This window comes from Bos taurus, chromosome 2 (assembly GCF_002263795.3).
Source record: "Bos taurus isolate L1 Dominette 01449 registration number 42190680 breed Hereford chromosome 2, ARS-UCD2.0, whole genome shotgun sequence".
NCBI lineage: Eukaryota > Metazoa > Chordata > Mammalia > Artiodactyla > Bovidae > Bos > Bos taurus.
Genome location: NC_037329.1, coordinates 34,971,476 through 34,994,101, shown reverse-complemented (window position 1 = coordinate 34,994,101; position 22,626 = coordinate 34,971,476). Strand labels below are relative to the sequence as shown.

At 35.2% G+C, this 22,626-nt stretch overlaps 1 protein-coding gene across 2 annotated transcripts in view; it reads left to right on the top strand.

The window, feature by feature from the left end:
• Positions 1 to 21,366, top strand: part of PSMD14 (proteasome 26S subunit, non-ATPase 14) — a 109,954-nt gene extending 88,588 nt beyond the window's left edge. For both annotated transcript variants that reach the window (XM_010802008.4, NM_001076067.1), the window contains 4 exons: positions 602 to 676; positions 7,712 to 7,837; positions 18,448 to 18,510; positions 20,954 to 21,366. In XM_010802008.4, the coding sequence (XP_010800310.1) occupies positions 602 to 676; positions 7,712 to 7,837; positions 18,448 to 18,510; positions 20,954 to 21,052 (363 nt within the window). In that variant the 3' untranslated portion in view covers positions 21,053 to 21,366. The remainder of the gene's footprint in view (positions 1 to 601; positions 677 to 7,711; positions 7,838 to 18,447; positions 18,511 to 20,953) is intronic.
• Positions 21,367 to 22,626: the final 1,260 nt, after the last annotated feature.

Genomic DNA, 22,626 nt, shown 5'->3' with positions numbered 1-22,626 from the left:
TAATAAAGAAATATAAATTTAAGCCAAGTGATATCTACAAGTACTGCTTAGTGAGATTGCCTGTCACTAGACCCAGTACAGAACAGATTCCATTTTATTAATTTAGAGACAGGTGCAGACAGTTACTTTTCAGATATTAGAACCGAATTAAAAAGGGAAACTCCAGGTTAATGTTGTGGATGAAGGAATAATTATTTTATTACAGCTTTTTAGGCTTTTCTGTAAGTAAGAAAGAGCCCCTGCCTATATGATCATAAAATTAGACTTAATAAATTATGTGTATTTATAAATTATGAATAGTTAATTTCTAAGTTAGATAATGATGAAGTAAAACTGTATCTGACTCTGAGCAAGGCTACTAAAACTGTTGAATCTGTGCTCCTATATCATGCTTTAAAGATTGTGTGCCCTATACCTCAGAACCTCACTCCTAAACTTTAGCGAGAAAAAAATAATTTAATATTTATTTTGGATAAAAAGTCATTTTTAGAAGATATAAAGGTATTGTCTACTGGATGTGTCAATAGTTTCAAACAGGTGTATTTATCTTATTAGATGAAAAATACTAATTTGTCTTTTTTCTAATCATTTATCTATATAGGCATTAATTCATGGACTAAACAGACATTATTACTCCATTACTATTAACTATCGGAAAAATGAATTGGAACAGAAGGTGAGCTTAAATTTTTTACCTTAGAGGAGGAAAAACGTCTATTTCAAACAACTGAAATATTACCTGGTTTATTTGAATTTAAATTGTTGACCTGTTTCATTTATTATATCCAAAAGTTTTTTCATTCCTCTTGAATTGCAGCATAAAATAAAGGAATATTTTACTGGACAAATTGAAAGACAGTTTTACCTTCTTGGTATGTGCTAAAGCAGAGGAAGAAGTAGGAAACAAACATTCCAGCTTGGTTTTATGATAAATTATAAAAATCTTTCTTCTAGGTCTGTTATTTTTCTGATTAATTTATCTTCTCCATAAAATGACCTTTTGTCACTAAATTGCTAAATAGATAACTTTCCAAATTTGAAAGGAATAAATTAGATTGTAACTGTATCGTGTTTTTTAAAAAGTACCATGGTTACTTAGGATAAACTAAAGGTGAGTCAAAAGGGAAATGCATTTTAAGGATTTTCAGATATTCAGATCTAAATTAGTACACCTTTTTATAGTAGTAAAACGTGATACTTTAAAAATTACCTAGCATCTTGATGAATTAACATTTTTTCAGTTAAGTTCAGTTGCTCAGTTGTGTCCGACTCTTTGCGACCCCATGAACCACAGCAAACCAGGCCTCCATGTCCATCACTAACTCCCTGAGTTTACCCAAACTCATGTCTGTTGAGTCGATGATGCCATCCAACCATCTCATCCTCTGTCGTCCCCTTCTCCTGCCCTGAATCTTTCCCAGCATTAGGGTCTTTTCCAATGAGTCACCTCTTTGCATCCGGTGACCAAAGTATTGGAGTCTCAGCTTCAACATCAGTCCTTCCAATGAACATCCAGAACTAATCTCCTTTAGGATGGACTGGTTGGATCTCCTTGCAGTCCAAGGAACTCTCAAGAGTCTTCTCCAAAAGCATCTCCAAAAGCTTCTTCAAAAGCATCAATTCTTCAACGCTCAGCTTGCTTTATAGTCCAACTCTCACATCCATACATGACTACTGGAAAAACCATAGTCTTGACTAGATGGACCTTTGTTGGCAAAGTAATGTCTCTGCTTTTTAATGTGCTGTCTAGGTTGGTCATAACTTTCCTTCCAAGGAGTAAGTGTCTTTTAATTTCATGGCTGCAATCACCATCTGCAGTGATTTTGGAGCCCCCCAAAAATAAAGTCTGACACTGTTTCCACTGTTTCCCCATCTATTTGCCAGGAAGTGATGGGCCCGGATGCCATGATCTTAGTTTTCTGAATGTTGAGCTGTAAGCCAACTTTTTCAGTCTCCTCTTTCACTTTCATCAAGAGGCTTTTCAGTTCTTCACTTTCTGCTATAAGGGTAGTATCATCTGCATATCTGAGGTTATTGAATTTCTCCCAGCAATCTTGATTCCAGCTGTGCTTCTTCCAGCCCAGTGTTTCTCATGATGTACGCTGCATATAAGTTAAATAAGCAGGGTGACAATATACAGCCTTGATGTACTCCTTTATTGATTTGAAACCAGTCTGTTGTTCCATGTCCAGTTGTAACTGTTGCTTCCTGACCTGTACACAGAATTCTCAAGAGACAGGTCAGGTGGTCTTGTATTCCCATCTTTTTCAGAATTTTCCACATTTTGTTGTGAGCCACACAAAGGCTTTGGCATAGTCAATAAAGCAGATATAGATGTTTTTCTGTAAGTCTATTGCTTTTTGGATGATCCAGTAGATGTTGGCAATTTGATCTCTGGTTCCTCTGTTTTCTAAAACCAGCTTGAACATCTGGAAGTTCACGGCTCACGTATTGCTGAAGCCTGGCTTGGAGAATTTTGAGCATTACTTTACTAGCATGTGAGATGAGTGCAATTGTGCGGTAGTTTGAGCATTCTTTGGCATTGCCTTTCTTTGGGATTGGAATGAAAACGGACCTTTTCCAGTCCTGTGGCCACTGCTGAGTTTTCCAAATTTGCTGACATATTGAGTGCAGCACTTTCATAGCATCATCTTTTAGGATTTGAAATAGCTCAACTGGAATTCCATCACCTCCACTAGCTTTGTTCGTAGTGATGCTTTCTAAGGCCCACTTGACTTCACATTCCAGGATGTCTGGCTCTAGGTCAGTGATCACACCATCGTGATCATCTGGGTCGTGAAGATCTTTTTTGTACAGTTCTTCTGTGTATTCTTGCCATCTCTTCTTAATATCTTCTGCTTCTGTGAGGTCCATACCATTTCTGTCCTTTATCGAGCTCATCTTTGCATGAAATGTTCCCTTGGTATCTCTTATTTTCTTGGAGAGATCTCTAGTTTTTTCCATTCTATTGCTTTTCTCTGTTTTCTTTGCATTGATTGCTGAGGAAGCCTTTCTTATCTCTCCTTGCTATTTTTTGGAACTCTGCATTCAGATGCTTATGTGTTTCCTTTTCTCCTTTGCTTTTCGCTTCTCTTCTTTTCACAGCTATTTGTAAGGCCTCGCCAGACAGCCATTATGCCTTTTTGCATTTCTTTTTATGGAGATGGTCTTGATCCCTGTCTCCTGTAAAATGTCAAGAACCTCCGTCGGTAGTTCATCAGACACTCTGTCTCTCAGATCTAGTCCCTTAAATCTATTTCTCACTTCCACTGTATAATCATAAGGGATTTGATTTAGGTCATACCCGAATGGTCTCGTGGTTTTCCCCAGTGTCTTCAATTTAAGTCTCAATTTGGCAATAAGAAGTTCATGATCTGAGCCACAGTCAGCTCCCGGTCTTGTTTTTGATAACTGTGTAGAGCTTCTCCATCTTTGGCTGCAAAGAATATAATCAGTCTGATTTCGGTGTTGACCATCTGGTGATGTCCATGTGTAGAGTCTTCTCTTGTGTTGTTGGAAGAGGGTGTTTGCAATGACCAGTGTGTTCTCTTGGAAACTCTGTTAGCCTTTGGCCTGCTTCATTCTGTACTCCAAGGCCAAATTTGCCTGTTACTTTAGGTGTTTGTTGACTTCCTACTTTTGCATTCCAGTCCCCTATAATGAAAAGGACATCTTTTTTGGGTAAAATTTGATACTTTTCAAATTACCTAGCATCTTGATAAATTAGCATTCTTTCAGTTCAGTTCAGTCGCTTAGTCTTGTCCGACTCCTTGCGACCCCATGAATCGCAGCACACCAGACCTCCCTGACCATCACCAACTCCCGGAGTTCACTCAGACTCACATCCATTGAGTCAGTGATGCCATCCAGCCATCTCATCCTCTGTCGTCCCCTTCTCCTCCTGCCCCCACTCCCTCCCAGCATCAGGGTCTTTTCCAATGAGTCAACTCTTCGCATGAGGTGGCCAAAGTACTAGAGTTTCAGCTTTAGCATCAGTCCTTCCAAAGAAATCCCAGGGCTGATCTCCTTCAGAATGGACTAGTTGGATCTCCTTGCAGTCCAGGGGACTCTCAAGAGTCGTCTCCAACACCACAGTTCAAAAGCATCAATTCTTCGGTGCTCAGCTTTCTTCACAGTCCAACTCTCACATCCATACATGACCACAGGAAAAACCATAGCCTTGACTAGACGGACCTTTGTTGGCAAAGTAATGTCTCTGCTTTTCAACATGCTGTCTAGGTTGGTTATAACTTTCCTACCAAGGAGTAAGTGTCTTTTAATTTCACGGCTGCAGTCACCATCTGCAGTGATTTTGGAGCCCCCCAAATAAAGTCTGACACTGTTTCCACTGTTTCCCCATCTATTTCCCATGAAGTGATGGGACCAGATGCCATGATCTTTGTTTTCTGAATGTTGAGCTTTAAGCCAACGTTTTCACTCTCCTCTTTCACTCTCATTAAGAGGCTTTTTAGTTCCTCTTCACTTTCTGCCATAAGGGTGGTGTCATCTGCATATCTAAGGTAATTGATATTTCTCCCGGCAATCTTGATTCCAGCTTGTGTTTCTTCCAGCCCAGCATTTCTCATGATGTACTCTGCATGTAGGTTAAATAAGCAGGGTGACAATATACAGCCTTGACACATTCCTTTTCCTATTTGGAACCAGTCTGTCGTTCCATGTCCAGTTCTAACTGTTGCTTCCTGACCTGCATATTCTTTAGCTTCTACTCATTTAGGGTTATCTTGAGTACAGTTTTTCTCTCAACTAGTTAAAATATTCTGCCTATTGCTTTTTGAAATTATAATCTGACTTGCTTTTTTCTTTCTTTATTACTGCAGTTGGTCATCCTCCAAATAAGCTTCTTGTGTTTCTCTCTGAGAAAGACTTTAAAAAGTCTTAAAGACCATGAGTACTATTGGCAGCCAATAGGCTTTGAATACTACATGCACTCTGAAGTTCAAACATGATAAGTAATCAGTAGTAAACAAGATCTTACTAGTTGTAAGTGTTCCCCACAGAGTTACCTTAGAAGGGATTCCAGTGCATATGGTGTGTTGGAGGTGGAATAAGAGGGCTCCCTATAATACTTCCTCTTTCAACCAAATCACTTCCATTTTCTGGCTCATTTATATTTTGTGGGGAGCATGTGCCATGTAAGATTTTCTGAAGTTTGATAAACTATGGATTTAAAACTTCTAAGCCACCAATATACTCCCTCAAAGGTCCTAGGTGCTTGAGCATGGTTTTGAGTGAGGTGCTGCAGGGTGCCATTTCTTCCTTGACCTGAGGGGAGACACACAGCTATAAAGCTCTCTTCCATCAGTTTGCTTTTGTTCAAAAGTTCATACCAGCTTTGGTAGATTTAGTTGATAACTGAAAGTACATTTTCAACACTTATTTTAATTTTATATAGACTAGGTACAGGCCATGGGTAAAAAGGGTACCACTCAGACACAAACTGAAAAATTCATTCAGATACATAAATATATTATAAATATATTGTCCGTCTTATATCTGAGACCCAGCTGTTTGGAAATATCCATCTAATTACATCAGACTTTTTTTCTTCTTTCTTTTATAGTATCCATTCTTGATACTTTAGCTACCATCCTTGATATAAAAAAGCACACATATAAATAATTAATTAATAGTATATTTATGTTCCTAGCATAGCTCAGTTCAGGTGCTTTCTTAATGTCAAAAACCCCTGCCTTTATTCTTATCCCACCAACTTGTATACTTAACTCCAAGTCTTACCTGAGGGACCCAGTGCGATCATTGTCCAGGCAGGGTGGGATTATTATTCTGCTCATTGGGAAATTTTTTGGTTTGCTTTTGAAGCATACAGAAATCCTGTTCTCAGCACTTAATTATAGGTAGCTTTATAACATTGGTATATATAGCTTTATAGCATTTTTAGCTTTATAGCATTCCCTGGGTTGGCAAGATCCCCTGGAGAAGGAAATGGCAACTCACTCCATTATTCTTGCTTGGAGAATTCCATGGACAGAGAAACCTGGTGGGCTACAGTCCATGGGGTTGCAAAGAGCTGGACACAACTGAACGAATAACACTTTCATTTTCTTATAACATTGGTAGTTGCAACTGTACCAAAATTTCCTAAAGATATATTTCTAAAACATTATCCATGGTGAAGATGGGAAGCAATCAAAGAAATTGGGGCTACATGTGCAGGAGTTTTCTAGGTTTTTTCAAATTACTCTTGCCTCCATGAGCCCCAGGGGAGGAATCAGGGAATTTGGAGCTTTTGTGTCTTGGAAGTTCTCATTGGTGATTTTGACTTGCTTGACTAGCTTATTCTTCAGCATAAGGAAAACTTTGTACTGATTTTAGCTGCAAACAGTTCTTTTAAACTAAACTCACTTCTGACTATGTCTTTAGAGCCTCGTGCCCTGTGGATCTCACTTAAAGTATACTGCTTCTAGGACCTACTGTATAGCACAGGGAACTCTGGTTAACGGTATATGACAGCCTGGATGGGAGGGGACTTTGGGGGAGAATGGTTATATGTATACGTATGGCTGAGTCCATTTGCTGTTCCCCTGAAGCTAATAGGTACACCTCAGTACAAAATAAAAAGTTAAATAGAGTATACTGGTTCTCATAGCAAGAAAATATCAATCATTCTGTAGCCACCATTTTTTTGATATTGTGTAATTTTATCATTTAGAAAACTCTTCTTATTCACTGGTAGTCCTCAACTAAATGACATTATTTATAGAATAGGACTTTAAGAAAAACTGTCTTAGGAATTTGAACTTGAAAACTGATGAATTTCCAAGAATATGTATTCAGAACTAGGAGTCCAATTTAAGAAATAATGAGCTAAGGTGTTTAGTTCTGTGATCACTAATAGGATCTGATCCTAGTTTGCTGATGTGATTGCAAACTGGATGAATCTGATTGATTTTTTTCCCCAGTTTTATGACTTTTCATTCTGATATAAAATTTAAATTTAAAAAGTTATAGACAGAATATTAGAATTTGAAGGAAACTTGGAGATTATCTACAAGCCTTCAATTCATAGATAATGTAAACAAAGGCTCAGAAAGACTGACACAAAGTCATTCAGTAAATGGGAGCATTTACCTCCTTATCTCGGTGTTTGAAAGCTGGGCTATATGAACTGTTAGAAATCCTATGCATAGCATAGTAGTTTCATTCATTCAGTATATACTTATTGATTATTTGCTATGATTAGATTATGATCTAGATTCGAGAATCTAGACCTTGGTGATCTTGAATTAAAGTCCTTGCCTTGTTGATTTCTCTTTAGTGAGAGAGAAATGCACTAAACAAGAAAACACAAGTTTCAGCTGTTTATAGTGTTATAAAAATAATAAAACAGATTAAGGAAAGAAAGATGTTTAGGATAGTGTGAAGTGGCTTTTTTATAAGGTGGTGAGAAGTGGCATCTATCTCTAAGGAAGTGAGAAAGGTAAGCAATAGAAGGATAAAGAAAATAGCCTTTGAGGCAGAGGGACAGCAAATGCAAAGGCCATGGGGTTGGAGTATTCCTTAGAGTTTTATTAATATAAATTTAGGAAGATGCTCTTTAGGGTTTATTTAAATTAATAAAATTAAATTTAAATTCATTAATTCCAGAAGTTGTCTGTGAAGTTGTTTTTCAAGACATAAAGGAAATCTCTTCAGTATAGAGGCATAATTAATTTTTCTTTATGTTTTTTAGATGTTATTAAATTTGCATAAGAAGAGTTGGATGGAAGGTTTGACACTTCAGGACTACAGTGAGCACTGTAAACATAATGAATCAGTGGTAAAAGAGATGTTGGAATTAGCAAAAAATTACAATAAGGTAAAAACTTATTTTCAACATTTATTTCTTAATAACCTTTGGAATATGTGCGATTAGCTATTAGGCATTATATAAACAGTTAAAAGCAGAGTGGCCTATTTCTATAGATCAAACAGTAAATATTTTTAGGCTTTACAGGCCATCCCGGCCATCCAGTCTGTTGCAACTACTCAACTCTGCTGTTACAGTGTAAAAGTAGCCACAGACAATAAATACATAAAGGAATGCGTGAAGCTGTGTCTTAGTAAAACATTTACTAAAATTGTCATCCGGCGAGATTTGACCCATGGCCTGTAGTTAGCCAGCCCCAGCCCCGGTTGTAGGCCACGTAAAATGGTCTTTTACATTTGAAATCTTTCCATTGTTCAGAGGACTTTTTCTTGGAAGGGAAGGAAGAACAAGGAGATGTGAACAACAATAGCATTTAATACTTCATAACATGTAACTTGGGATTGGGGGCAGGAGGAGAAGGGGACGACAGGATGAGATGGCTGGATGGCATCACTAACTCGATGGTCGTGAGTCTGGGTGAACTCCGGGAATTGGTGATGGACAGGGAGGCCTGGCGTGCTGCGATTCATAGGGTTGCAAAGAGTCGGACACGACTGAGCGACTGAACTGAACTGAACGTGTAACGTATGAAACTTCCTGTTTTTCATTAAATAAGTATTTACTGAAAACTGGTTAGATGTCAGGCTCTGGGGATATAGTAAGACATAAGACCTATCCTCGTGGAATTTACTTTCTGGCAGAGGAAACAAAAAGTCAACAAATAAACACAACACAATATATTATAATTAGTGCTGTGCAGACAGTAAACAGGATGATATAAAGAAAAAGAGCAAGGGGAGACCACTTCATATGAGAATGTAAGAAAAGTTATAATTCTAAGAATCTCCTAAAAATGTTTATTGTACGCTAAAGTGTATGTGGGGCTTTCCAGGTGGCTCAGTGGTAAAGAATCCACCTGCGAATGTAGGAGACACAGGAGACTTGGATTCGATTCCTGGTTCGGGAAGATTCCCTGGAATAGGAAATGGCAAACCACTCTGGTATTCTTGCCTGGGAAATCTCATGGTCAGAACAGCCTGGCAGGGTACAGTCCATAGGGTTGCAAAGAGTCGGATGTGACTGAAAGACTGATCACATGCACACACACACACAAATATACGTGGTCATGATAATATTTTATTCACAGATTTCTGTTCTTTTACAATTTGAAGCTAGAAGTCCAAAATCAAGGTATTGGGAGGGCCTTACTCCCTGTGTAGCCTCTAGCAGGGGAGGGTCCTTCTTTTTCTTTTCCAGCTTCTGTTGGTCCCCAGGTATTCTTTGGCTTGTGGCAGCATAATTCTAAGCTATAACCAAGGTTTTGATTTCAGTGTATCCATTTAGGGTGGACATGGTTCAACTCATGTTTTTCTACTTTTTTGACAAAAATCCATATAAAGAATAGATTTTACATTTCGACCCAATACATGCAATGTATTTGTATATATGTATATATTACAACAGAAGTAAAGTGAAGTGAAAGTCACTCAGCTGTGTCCGACTCTTTGCAAGCCCATGGGACTATACAGTTCATGGAATTCTCCAGGCCAGAATACTGGAGTGGGTAGCCTTTCCCTTCTCCAGGGATTACAACAGAAGTTCTATGAAACAATATTTACCCTTTTACAAATGATATATTCTATTTTCTTTCTCATCTGACTTGATTTCATTCTGTTTCAGTTATATATATACATATTATGTATATGGACATATAGCTTGTGATCTATTAAAGGATCAAAACCCTGTGATTTGTGAAACATATACATATTGTATGTACAGTGTTATGGTTACAAATATTTATCAAATATCTTCTGTGCAATTTTCAGTGAAAACAGGGATTCTTCATTTTTAGGAAAATAAGAGCAGTAAGAAAAGTTTAGTACCAAAGTACTAGACTATAACTGGTGTGTTTGATAACACCTTAGTATTCAAATTTTCCACAGACCAGCTGCATCAATTTCACTTGTAATCTTGTTAGAAATGCAGGTTCTTTGACCCACTAAATCAGAATCTACATTTTAACAAGATTTCCAAGAAATTTGTATACCCATTCAAGTTAGAACTTAGAGAACACTGCCGTAGAGAAGTCCAGGTGAAGTCCTGTAATTCAAAGCTTTTTCCTTTCAGCTGGGAGAGACTCAGGATGCTGTTTTAGAAAATAATAACATTTGAACTAGACCTTAAAGCATGAGTAAGATTTGGAAATACAAAGAAATGTTACCCCAAGCCAGCTGAATGTCATGAGCAAAGACTTGGAGACAGAATAGGCAAGGGCATCTTTAGGAAGCTGTGTTTGGGTAGAGTACATAAGAAGCATGTACATAAAAGGGTAAATAGTGGGGAATAGAGATTTTTAAATTACTGAAGTCAAGTAACAGTCTGAATAGTTTATTTTTTGATTAGGGGCATGATATACCCAGAACCTGACTTTAGAAACATAATTTAACAAAGGTATAGAAGAAAGTATTTTAAGAGGAGATTTGAAATGGAGATTCTTCTTAGGAGGAACTTCTGTTACCCAAACAAAAGGTAGTAAGTGTCTGTGTGGATTATAGTAGTGGTAGTAGGAACAGAGGTATCAACAGATTAGTAAAATAAAATGTGCCAGTTGGATAGATAAAGTGAAAGAAGAAGGACTCAAAGATGAATTAAAGTTCTCCTGCCTAGGTAACTTGAAGTATGTTAATACTGTTAACATTTCCAATTTAAGCAGAAGTAGAAAGATTGAGCGGCTTTCCTGATAAAGAATCCGCCTGCAGTGCAGGAGGTGCAGGTTTGATCCCTGGGTCGGGAGGATCCCCTGGAGGAGAACATGGCAAAACACTCCAGTATTCTTGCCTGGAGAATCTCATGGACAGAGGAGCCTGGTGGGCTATAAGTCGATAGGGTTGCACAGAGTCAGACACAGCTGAAGCTACTTAGCACACATGCATGCACTGAAAGATTGAGAAAGGATATAAAGAGATTAAACAAGTAAGGAATTCCCTGGCAGTCCATTAGTTAGGATTCCACACTTTAATGGCTGAGGGTACAGGTTTAATCCTTGGTCAGGGAACTAAGATCCCACAAGCCACAGTGTGGCAAAAAAAGAAAAATAGAATGTAAATAAAGCAGTTCACTAAGTGGGACTAAAAATTGACAGCAAGGGCTAGAGCTTTTGGAGACAGTTAAAATTGATATTAGTTGTCACAGCAAAAAAAAAAATAATAATAATAATTTTTTTCTTTTTAATTTAAAGACATCTTACAAAATACTAGCCAAGAGATAGTGTATAAGATTTGCCGAGAGTTAACAACCAGTCTTTTGAGAGAATGGAGAGCTTTGGAAAAAATGTTGATGGGCCCATACAAGCTAAAATCCAGCAGAATTAGGGTTGGCTTTGAAGAGTATTGCCCTGATTTATATGTAGTGTTCCAGCTAGAAATCTCCATTGGTTCTAGATTATAGGGAAATATATATATAATGTTTCTAGTATATGTTGTAGAGATTAAAGAGAAGAAATCGTTTATCATATTTAAAACAGTTAACTTTTATAAATTAAAAAGTTAAGACTTAAGTTATTATTCAGCAGACTGTAGGAATGGTTTTCATTTCTCTGTAACATTACAAGTTTAAGTAAATTCTTATTGGTATCACTGCCAGGAAATAACCTATTTATGGTTACTGCTGCCCATCCACAGAAGTTTTTCCTATTTTACAGTTTTAAAAAATCTCTGTAGTACTCAAAAACTTGTAAGGTTTGGTTATAAAATGAAAACAATGTGTAAGCTGTGATATGAAGGAGTCCAAATTTGGGGCTGTAATTCCCTCTGTGATTGAAAGAGAATGTGGTGGAGTTTTTAGTAACACTTAAAATATAAAAAGAAAGGCCCATACAACTAGTTCTCATAGTATTCTTTTTAATTGGTTGGCGTTTTAAACTAAGGTAATTATAGTTAGGTGCCAGATAGCTCTGAAAGTGAAAGAAGGTTAGAAAATAATTAAATTTTTTTGTATCAACTTTTTGATTTCAAGTCTGAAGTCCACGCTGAGATTCTGCTTGACTGTTAATTGTTGATTTCTCTATAATTACTGAACTTCAACACCCACAACTCTTTTATTTCAAATCTACTAGTTTATTCATGCCAAGATGCATCAATATTTCAAAACTGATAATATTTGATTAGATATTTGTAAATAAGTATGCCAGAGAAAAAAGGAATTGTAGAAGACATTTTTAAGAATAGCATAAAAACATAAAAATTTACTTTGTTTTCAAACATGTGGCCCTATAAATTCAGAGATTTGATAGTTTACACTTTGGGTAGAAAAACTTAACTGCTTAGTAACCTGAAAGAAAGTTTGGATGCAACTTTTATGTAACATAAAATAAATAATTATATGATTACATTTGGTTTACTAAAGTAGCTGTATTAAATAAGAAAGTCTTGTTTTAACGCTAGTGCAATAAGATAAGAAAAACAATATATAAATATTAGGAAATCAGGCCAGATTATCATTATTTAAGTATGATAAGATATGTTTGCAATCAAACATAGAAATATATGAAACTAAACTAGAATACTATTAGAACTATTATGATTGAGAATTATATAGGTTACAGTAACCATGCAGTTACATATGGTGAAATGAGTTATAAAAGGCAAATCAATTCACAGTAGCATCCAAAATTACAAAATACTTAGGAATAACTACCATAAAAATGTAAATGTATAAATATATATGACTTCTTTGAAATACAGTAAAAAAAGCATTTGTGAATAAATTCTCTTGTTTCTGTAAGGGAAGGCTCAATATTTGTAAAGATGTGGTCAAGCTTCCCAAAGGTTACGTTAGTGTTAGTAAAAATATCAGTGAGCTTTTAAATTGTTGATTAACAGTAAAGTTTGTCTGCAATAAAAATGACATTTATTGAATGCTTGTTAGGAGTACGGCCAGCAGAAAATATTTATACCTATAACGCAGAAAAGGCTAGTAGCCAAAGAGTACATAATAGACACATAGTTCCTACAAAATAATTTTAAAAAACAGTAATAAATTGATAACAAAACTGGAAAACTCACTGACGACAAGTGGCATATAAACATGAAAAAAAGTTCAACTTTATTATAAAGTATTCAAAGAAAAAGTTAATAATACAACTAGTTTCTTTTTTCTTTTCAAATAGAAAAAAGTGGTTTGGGAGAATGTGCCACTAGTGGGAAAATAAAGACTGATATATGACATTTTGAAGGCCATCTCCCATTTTATCTTTCACTTTTAAGTGCACGTTAGCTCTTTAAGCCAACATGTTCTCTTTTTAAGGATTTATTATGAGGAATGAAATTCTATGAGTACTAACTTAAAGAAATATTTAAAACTTGCTCTTATGTATATAAAATGAAATTGTATAGCAATATTAAAAATTCCTGCTATGTGACCTTCCCTCCATTTTCCAGTGATAACCTCTCTATCTCTCATATATCTCAATGTATTATGCTGTTAACAGTGTCACCTCCAAGGTGGACGGTAGGGGAATTTTATACTTCGTGTAAATCCTGGATTTTTTTCAGTTTTTGTACCAAGTATGTTTTAGTTATAACTAAGATTGTGTTAGCTTGAAGTAACAATGGATTAAACAAAATAGGAGTGTATATCTCTTGCAGTTCAAGGCCTTGTGAAACTTTGAAATTACTGCAAACCCAGATATCTCCATCTTTTGCCCCACTTTCCCTGTATTGGCTTTTGTCCTTTGTATTTCCTCATGATTCCTGGTGGCTGCTAAAGCTTTAGCCATCCCATCTGAGTTTCAAGCAACAGAAAGAAATGCAGGGGCAAAAAAGGATACTTCTCAGATAAATCAGTTCCTTTTCAGGGTCCTTTCTATAGGTCCCACACAGCACTTCTGATTATATCTCATTGGCAGAACTTAATCAAGTGGACATACTTTGCTTTGAGAAAGGCTCTATAATACAGTCTTTTATCTGGGAGCATAGCTGTGTTTAATAAAATCAAGGCTATATTACAAAAGAAGGAAAAGACATATGTTGGGTATGTAACTCGTATGTATGTATGTATGTAACTAGTATGTATGTATGTAACTCGTATGTATGTATGTAACTCGTGTGTATGTATGTATGTAACTAGTATGTATGTATGTAACTAGTAGTAGACTCTGCCACAGAAATTTTTTGTACAACCTAAACCACAGTTTCTATTATGCATACAACACTTGTACGGACACACACATATGCTCTTTATTTTATATGTTTTATATAATTACATTTTAAAGTTGGATTCCTTTTAGCATTTTTAGAAAGAATTTACACTGTTTAGGGTCACTTAATAAATCACAGGTTTGCTTTATTCAGAATGTGTCATTAAAAACTAAGTATTTCCCAAATTGCCATGAATGTTGCTTTGAGGTCTTTGGAGATAGATAGGACTGTATTTAAGTCACAATTTTATTGTGACTTATTATTGGCTGTGTCCCCATTTCATTGAGTATACTCATTTTTTGTTTATTTCATACTGTATTATAATTTGTGATTTATAGGCAGGTAGAGTAAACCTCAAATGTGACCTTCTTGAAGAACTGTCTTATTTGTAGTGAGTACTTAATAGTTACTTACTAATATATAAAATAATGAAAATTCTGCTCTTGAGGATATGCGTGAAATGTACTACAGTGTTATAAGCACTTTCAAAAGGAGAGTTAGAAAATTTATAGTATAAATATTGATGTAATTAACATATAGAAAGAAGATCGTGCCTAATTTCTTTATGTAAAAATGTAGATTAACTATTTCAGTGGAATGTTTTAAGGATTCTGTATATTTCTATGTATATGTTAATGTTTAATTGCCAGTGATTGTAGGAAACCCATTTTTTTGTTCTCCATATTCACACCTGTAATACTTTCTCAGAGAATTTTCTAATTGTTTCATGTTTGTTAATTTTGCTTTCCCAAGTATGTTTTATAAAAGCCATTTCTTTAAACTTACTCTCAATCCTCATAACCCATAATGTGATTTTCAGTTAGTCAATTCATTGACTCTATAAAAATCAAGAATAAAGTAAAATGCCTATGTTACATTCACTGACAGTTATGCAGGGATTGTTTAGTGATGAAATAATATACCATACACGTGATTTTTATAAAGCATGTGCTTAATTGGGAGCATGCCATGTTATAGAGTGAGTACAGCAAACATGTCAAAGGGAAAAAAAGAAGCCCAAGAAATGGGCTTGGGTAGAATGATTGGTTGGTATCATCAACTTAATGGACATGCGTTTGAGCAAACTCTGGGAGATAGTGAAAGCAGGGAAGCCTGGCATGCTCCAGTCCATGGGGTTGCAAAGAATCAGACACGACTTAGTGACTGAACAACAATAAAGTGAAATAAGAGACATGATGTCATAAAAGCAGAGGTTAAAGAATTAAAAAAGAAAAGGGTGTATTAGAAAAGGTCTTCAGAAAGTCCAGGGAAATGGAATCTATTGGAATTCACAAGGTGGAGAGATCCTTAAAATCATATTAATGAAGTGCCAAGGACCCAATCCATGTTTGTCAAAGGGAAAATAAAATGGTCAAGTTTAAAACAGAGGTTTTCCATTTGAGAAATTTGACCATTACCAGAAAAAAGACAGTGAGATTAATGGGTTTGGTAAAAGCCTCTTGAAGATAGGGGGTACATCTAAGGGGATTGTGATAACATAACAGACCAAATTCCAGGAATTTCTTAGAACTGTGCAGACCGTGCATGATGGGATAGCCATCTGGGGGTCTTTGTTGATAAACTGTTAAAAACGTTTCTAGTGTGAATAGCCACAAACATTTTCAGTGCTTTTTTGTTGGTTGAGTAAACCAAAGAGCACGAATGCAAAAGCAAAATTTGATGCCAAATCACAGAAGTTGCCATAAACACAGAAGTTCCCCTAGTGAGGACATTGCCTGTGCCTGAATTTCATTTGTTTCTGCTGGTACCATTTCTTAATTTTTCCTGGTGACTAGCCAGAATGAAGACAAACTGGTCTTGCCCAGAATGGTAAAGTGATAAAGGTAACTTAGGTAGATGGAGAAAATATTTAGGGGTTTGTTGTGATGATCTAGTCTATCTCAGAATGTAAGAGATGTGCTTACTCTTTTGTCATGGGGGTTTGCAACCTTCGTATATGCCTAAATCTACAGCTGCTCCTCGTTTTCCAGATGGCATCTATGGCTGGGAGTACTTTTTACCATCTGCACTTCTCAAAGAGTTTGTGAACTCTCTCTTTTAATTATTGGAAATGGAAAAACTAATTGGTAAAGTGGTTAAATGATATAAAAGATTTTAAAAACTGAGTGAGAGCTTTTTAAATTCTTTTTATTTTTATATTCTGTTTAACCTTTCAAATAGGATCAGTGCTTTATGTGGTTTTTTACTTTCATCTTTGCATGTCTGCCATCTTTGATATTTGCAACACTCCAGAATACTGCATAATAATTGTTTTGTACATGGATTGGTATTTTGAGCCAAATTCCAAAACCCTTACCTCCTTCCAATACTGTAAAGTACTATTGCTGGCATGAGCATGGAACAACTAACACTGAATGGATATAGAGTACAAACTTACGTGAATTGTTCCATTCATCTAATGTTTTCAAATTGGTAAGATACAGTGTCATGATTTGTAAAGGTAATTTAGAAAGACAAACTTTTTATGTGTTGCCAGTGTTTGCATGTATGTAAGACACTAAGATAATGGGAGACACAATTTTGGAGATCCCTGTTTTAACTAGCTGAGAATAATGAGTGACATCTGACTCTGAAAATGAACATATTCTCTGTCTAGGGAATTCTGGATTTGGAGTGTTATTAACTTATTTTCTCTTCTTTCAGTCTTATGAGTCATAAATGTATTTCCTAATGATGTGTTGTAAATAAGGATCCTTTAATAATCAGTAGATAGATACAATACTTATTCACCATCTTCCCTTTAGGCTGGTTCTACTGGGGAATATTCTCCAGATAGTTTGTCCATTTATAAAATTAGATACTTGCCATCTTTGCTCATTTTCAAGTTCTCTGTTTACAAAACTATTAAGAAGGTGTGAAATGCAGCCAAACTTCCCAGTTTATGGGAAATGTCTGATGATTGCATTTCCTACATGTTCATTGTTCACACATGAAGAAATTTGGCAGCTGTGAGATTATTAAGTTTAGAGTATCCAAATCTAACCCTCACTGGGATTTTGGTTTCCTGCTTTCTACCCATATCTTCTCACTGCCCACCCCCCCACTCTTTGTAACCATATAAAGTCCTGGGGTATTATTTCTTAAGATTGATGATACTTAAATTTTCTTCATTTTCCATTTATTAAAATGCTAGGAATAAATCATAGACTAGGAGTTCACCTGATGCAGAGTCCTAGTTCCCCGCAGTGGCATACTCAAAACTGTTCAGAAGGAGGTTCCTTAAACTTAGAATTCTCAATAAAGGGTTTATGTGGTGGTGCCATTATTAGGGTAGTGGGCAAGAGTGGTAGCTAATGTAAATGCTGTAATTATTTCAAAATTATTCTGCTAGAAAATTTATGATCGTATACATAAAAGTTTATAGCTGACTCTGAAAATAGTAGAAAGTGATTTGTTTATATGGTTTGATTGATTTAATTTTTACTTGATTTGGCATTTAATTCAAGTAATTTTTTGGTGTTGAAAACCTCAGGTTACTCTATTTCTTCATGATTATGAAAAATCATGTGGAGAAATGAGAAAATTTTCTGAATACATATTTTACTTTTAGAGATTTAAATATGTGAAAGTATTAAGGGAAGATACTATATGATCTGTTAGGTGTGGATCAAAAGTCAGCAGCAGGTCCTTTGATCCTAAGTGTTTTGCTGTGCTGTGCTTAGTCCCTCAGTCGTGCCTGACTCTTTGTGAACCCATGGACCGCAGCCTGCCAGGCTCCTCTGTCCATGGGATTCTCCAGGCAAGAGTACTGGAGTGGGTTACCATGCCCTCCTCCAGGGGATCTTCCCAAACCAGGGGTTGAACTTGTGTGTCTTATGTCTCCTGCGTTGGTGGATGGGTTCTTAAACACTAGTGCCACCTGGGAAGCCTCCTAATAGATACTGGGTGTGCATGGGTTTGGCTGACAAGAAAAAGGAGACAAAATAATAGAGAACTGTGGGAGAAACATAGAGAAAGTAGGAAAAGAAGACAAAATAAACTAGTTAGTACCCCAGTGCCACAAGCAGCTGCCTTAGGTTCTTCCTTTTTCCAGTTTAGCCATCCATCAGATAATTCCATAACAGTTTTCAAATGGTTGACACTTCCATTTGGTGATCCAATTTGATATTTTCAGTTTTGGGGGGTTTTTTTGGACAAATTTCTTAAGTCTGTTTTCAAAATGATGGTGGTGATAGTTTTTATTACCCTGAAGGATTAGCAGAATTGCTTTTTTGCCCAATAAATTGCTTGAACAAAAGATTCTGTGAATGAAAATTAATGATTATTATCATCTTTGATTATTTTGCAGTGGGAAAAGCACATTTATAATTTGAAACTCTGTCCTTTGTGTTTCATTCACAGGCTGTAGAAGAAGAAGATAAGATGACCCCTGAACAGCTGGCAATAAAGAATGTTGGCAAGCAGGTGAGGTGTACTGTAATAGATTATATGGTCACATAGTAACATGTTCTTGAGAGTTAAAACTATTTTGGAGCCTGTATGATTTTTTTTTTTCCTGTGTTCACTCTACATTTTTCTTCTGTCATGTAAATGTGATGCTAATTTTAAAGGTCACTGAATTATTTGATGTCAGAGTCTTTTTGCCAGCTATAGAGAAGTAAATCACAAATATATACCCATGAAATACTATTTTTAGTGAAAATAGTAGAAATAAATTAGGAAACTTGCATCCTGAGTTAATTTTCCAAGTATTATTTTTATCTGAAATAATATTATCCTTGAAGATAATAGAATGGTGGGTTTATTTCATACATAACAGTTTTTAAAATGATATATAATCTGTCAATATGTAGACTTCAATTTATAGGTAATATTCTTGAGAAAGATTAAAGCCCTGTTGAATTTTACTGAGTGAAGAGAAAGGGTTTCAAGTAATTTGCTCTTTCACTTTACCAAGATGAAATATATATTTCAGTTCCTATTTTTCTGAAGGTTGGGGGGGAACACACCAACCAATTAAAAGAATCTACAGATTAATTAGACTGTTTTTTAAAGAATGTTGATTACATTTTTTCATTTCATGGAACATGGTTATCATATTGCTGATGTTGGCAGAATCTTGATATTTCAGATGCAAGACACTAAGCTGTCTTTGCTTTCAGCCATCCTACCATATGCTCTGATCCCATCACATCTCACAAGCTATGTAGGTTTGGGCCAGGACCATTCTTGGATGGGAAATCTCTAAGAATCACCCAGCTGCCACAAGAAGTAATATAGATAACTGCGGGAAGTGTGTTACCAATTTGCTGCAAAACCAGTTACTCCAATAGAGCAGTAGGGGCAAAGGTTCTAACTTAAATATCATGATTGATGAAGTCAAATCCCACTGCATTCTGAATATTATGGTTTAAATAACAGTAGAAACCCTCCAAAACCAAAATGAGATATAATTCGTCTTATTCTTTCATCCGGTATGATACAGTCACCCTTGTTGTCTTTTCCCACTACATATTTTATTCTAATATGTAATATTAGATCACCAACTTGGAACCCAGCATTCAGTAACTATTTCTTGAATAAATAACTCTGATGCTATAGTTTCTTGATATAGATTCAATTTAACAGTTAGCAGCAAATAAAAGGAGTAAATTAAAAGTGAAACTGAAAATATATATAATTGCAAAGTTTAATAATCATCAGAATCATTTTTTAAAATATCGTACTTCACTGGTTTGGCCTACTGCGTGGCAAAGGCAAAACTGGCTATAGTGGAATCAGACCAGTGTCTTTTTCTCTCGCCAGTGTTAGACTCATTCACCTAAAATCCCCTAAGGCTTGTTTTTTTTAACTAAAGAAAATTTAATATTATGGTCTGGTTATTTGAAATTATCTGTAGCGTGTTGTGTGTCTGGGTGTTTTAAAGAAATCAACGTATTGAAATTGTAGTTCAGAAAGCAACAGCCAAGAAGTAGTTTCAGTGGTGAACATTTTTTTAAAGTTAGGATTCTTGGTATTTTAGCAATTCATATAAGAAAATAATGCTTTAATTGAGAATTTTTTATTTTGTACAATGTATACCCTTTATATCAAAGCTTTCAAGTTTTTAGCTGAAATATTTCAATCAGCTCAGCCTTAAACATAAATGTATATTAAGCATTTTAATTTAACTTCCTTTATTACAGTGCAACTTTAAGCCTTATTTTTAACTCATATTTCAAATACAGATTTGATCAGGTTTAAATTAATGGATTGTACCTATATTCTTTTCTGTGATACATTTTTTCAAAATAGCTACATGAAATATTCTTAACATTTTAGAATTGATCCAAATTGTATTTAAATTTTTAAGTTACTAATAATAACTATTGATCCAAGAGTATTTCTGATTTAAAGTACTATTTGTGAAATATTAAAATCATATAGATATTAAATTAAAATTATAGAGGAAGTGATGAGATTTACATTGAACTCTTGCCTATTGGTATGTGTCTGCTTTGAGCAAAGTACTCTCTCAGACGTTGAATATATGTGAATGGCAGAAAATATACACCTATAATCAGGCTTATACATACATATAAAATGCTCTTAACTTTTTTTATCAGATGATTTCAAACTGTATAGAATTCCTTGTGACTCTTTATATTTCTGCTGCAGTCATAACATTGTGTAAATCAACCTTTCATTTATTTTATCAGCTCCTTAACATTTTAACAGATTTAGTAATCCTGAAAATATAATAGTATATTAGGAAAACAAAATTTTAAAATATATATATATACATTTAAGTTTGGTTTTCTTTACCGATTTCATCAGCTACTAAAAAAAAATCTAAGCAATTCGTCTACCAGTAATATGGTTCTTGTTTTTTTTTTTTTTCCCTTTCCGTATTCTTTTTTTCTTTTAGGACCCCAAACGTCATTTGGAGGAACATGTGGATGTACTTATGACTTCAAATATTGTCCAGTGTTTAGCAGCTATGTTGGATACTGTTGTATTTAAATAAAGTAATGGAAAAAGCTTTTAGTGATACTTTCAGTGTATAGTCCTCTGTTGTTCCTAATGCTCAAAATCAAGGGACCTCTGAAGGTGTATTTGGTTAAAAATAAGACATCTGGCATCATTTGCAGCACTGTAACACCTTCAGTCTCCATTGTGCAATTACTTCTATTTCTTTAGTCAGGGTCTTTGCAGATTCCAAAGTTGTATAAGAATACATCAAAGTGGACAAATTTTGTTAAGATCCCGTTTAATATTTGAAATCAGTAACACAAATATATTTTGATTGTTGCTTACAAAATAAAATACATTTACAATCTATGTCTCCTGAGGTCTTTTTGGCACTGGGTGGAATTGATAGAATAACATTTGACAGTGCTCTAGAAATCTCACACAACGATATGTTTCCCTTTGCAATTTAAGGTAACACAAAACATCAGTATGATAACAAAACTTCACAAATGTAAAATGCCTGCCATTAATGAGTGGCTACCTCATTAGTGAGTAACCCAGAAAAATGTTGACATATTAAAAGTATTTGTCACAAGTTAATATTGTATACTCAATATCTTGTTAACACATTATACTTCCAGTATTTCAGATAAGTAATATAAGAAGAAAAGGGAGGCAATTTAAATTTAGATTTTTGTGATTTTCTTTTTAAAGGGTACATTCCACCAACAGTGTTGAAATTGGGAGTTAGTTGCTTGCTGCATACTTCACTAGACTTTAGCTGAGACCGCTGTAGAAGGTGTGTAATGTCTTCAAGCAAAATGAGAAATGGAGCCATAATGTTAATTAATATCTTGAGTACATAAGCAATAAGTTTGTCATTGTTTTCTCTCATCTTAAATTAACTGAGAAAGACCCAGTTTCCTGATAAAGACAAAAATTTGACTAATGGCAGTTTTCAGAGATATTTCATCCTGTTTCTAACTTGATGTACATAAGTAATTGTTCTCATTAGTATTCATTCATGGGACAGTACCCTACCAGGGCCTCCAAGAAATGTGCAAAAAGTATGGAGACAAATAACATTTAATTCTGTCTCTCCCTTTGTGAAAATATGGTAAAAATGTTTCTAAGGCTTCATTAAAGGGGAGTTTACTTGGGGATTTAGAATTGAGACTTAGCCTCTGCTAGAGGTGGTATGAATAATATGATGAACCAAATTACTGTCCTATTTAAATAATCCTAGGCTTTCCTTGGTAGCCTAATGAAAAGTTGCTAGAAACTTAAGTGGAAGTGGCTTAAACTCCCAATATGTTTCACAGCCTCATTTTTGGTGGAATGAGAGGTGTTTTGAGCATTTCTTGATTGTCCTGTGGTTTCTTCTTTTAAAGACAGTGATGGTATATTTTATGTAGGATATGTAATATGTATTAATTGTTGGGATTATAACAGCCAACCATTTACAATTAAAATATAAGAGTTGAAGTTAGTAGAAGTTTTCCTTTTGCCTGTTTTAAACTTGTGTGCAAGCTGGGTTTTTTTTTCATACATTATTTTCCCCCATACATAAATAAGGTTCTGTGACTTCTTGCACAGATACTGTTCATGAGAGCTAGTAAAGATTTTTTT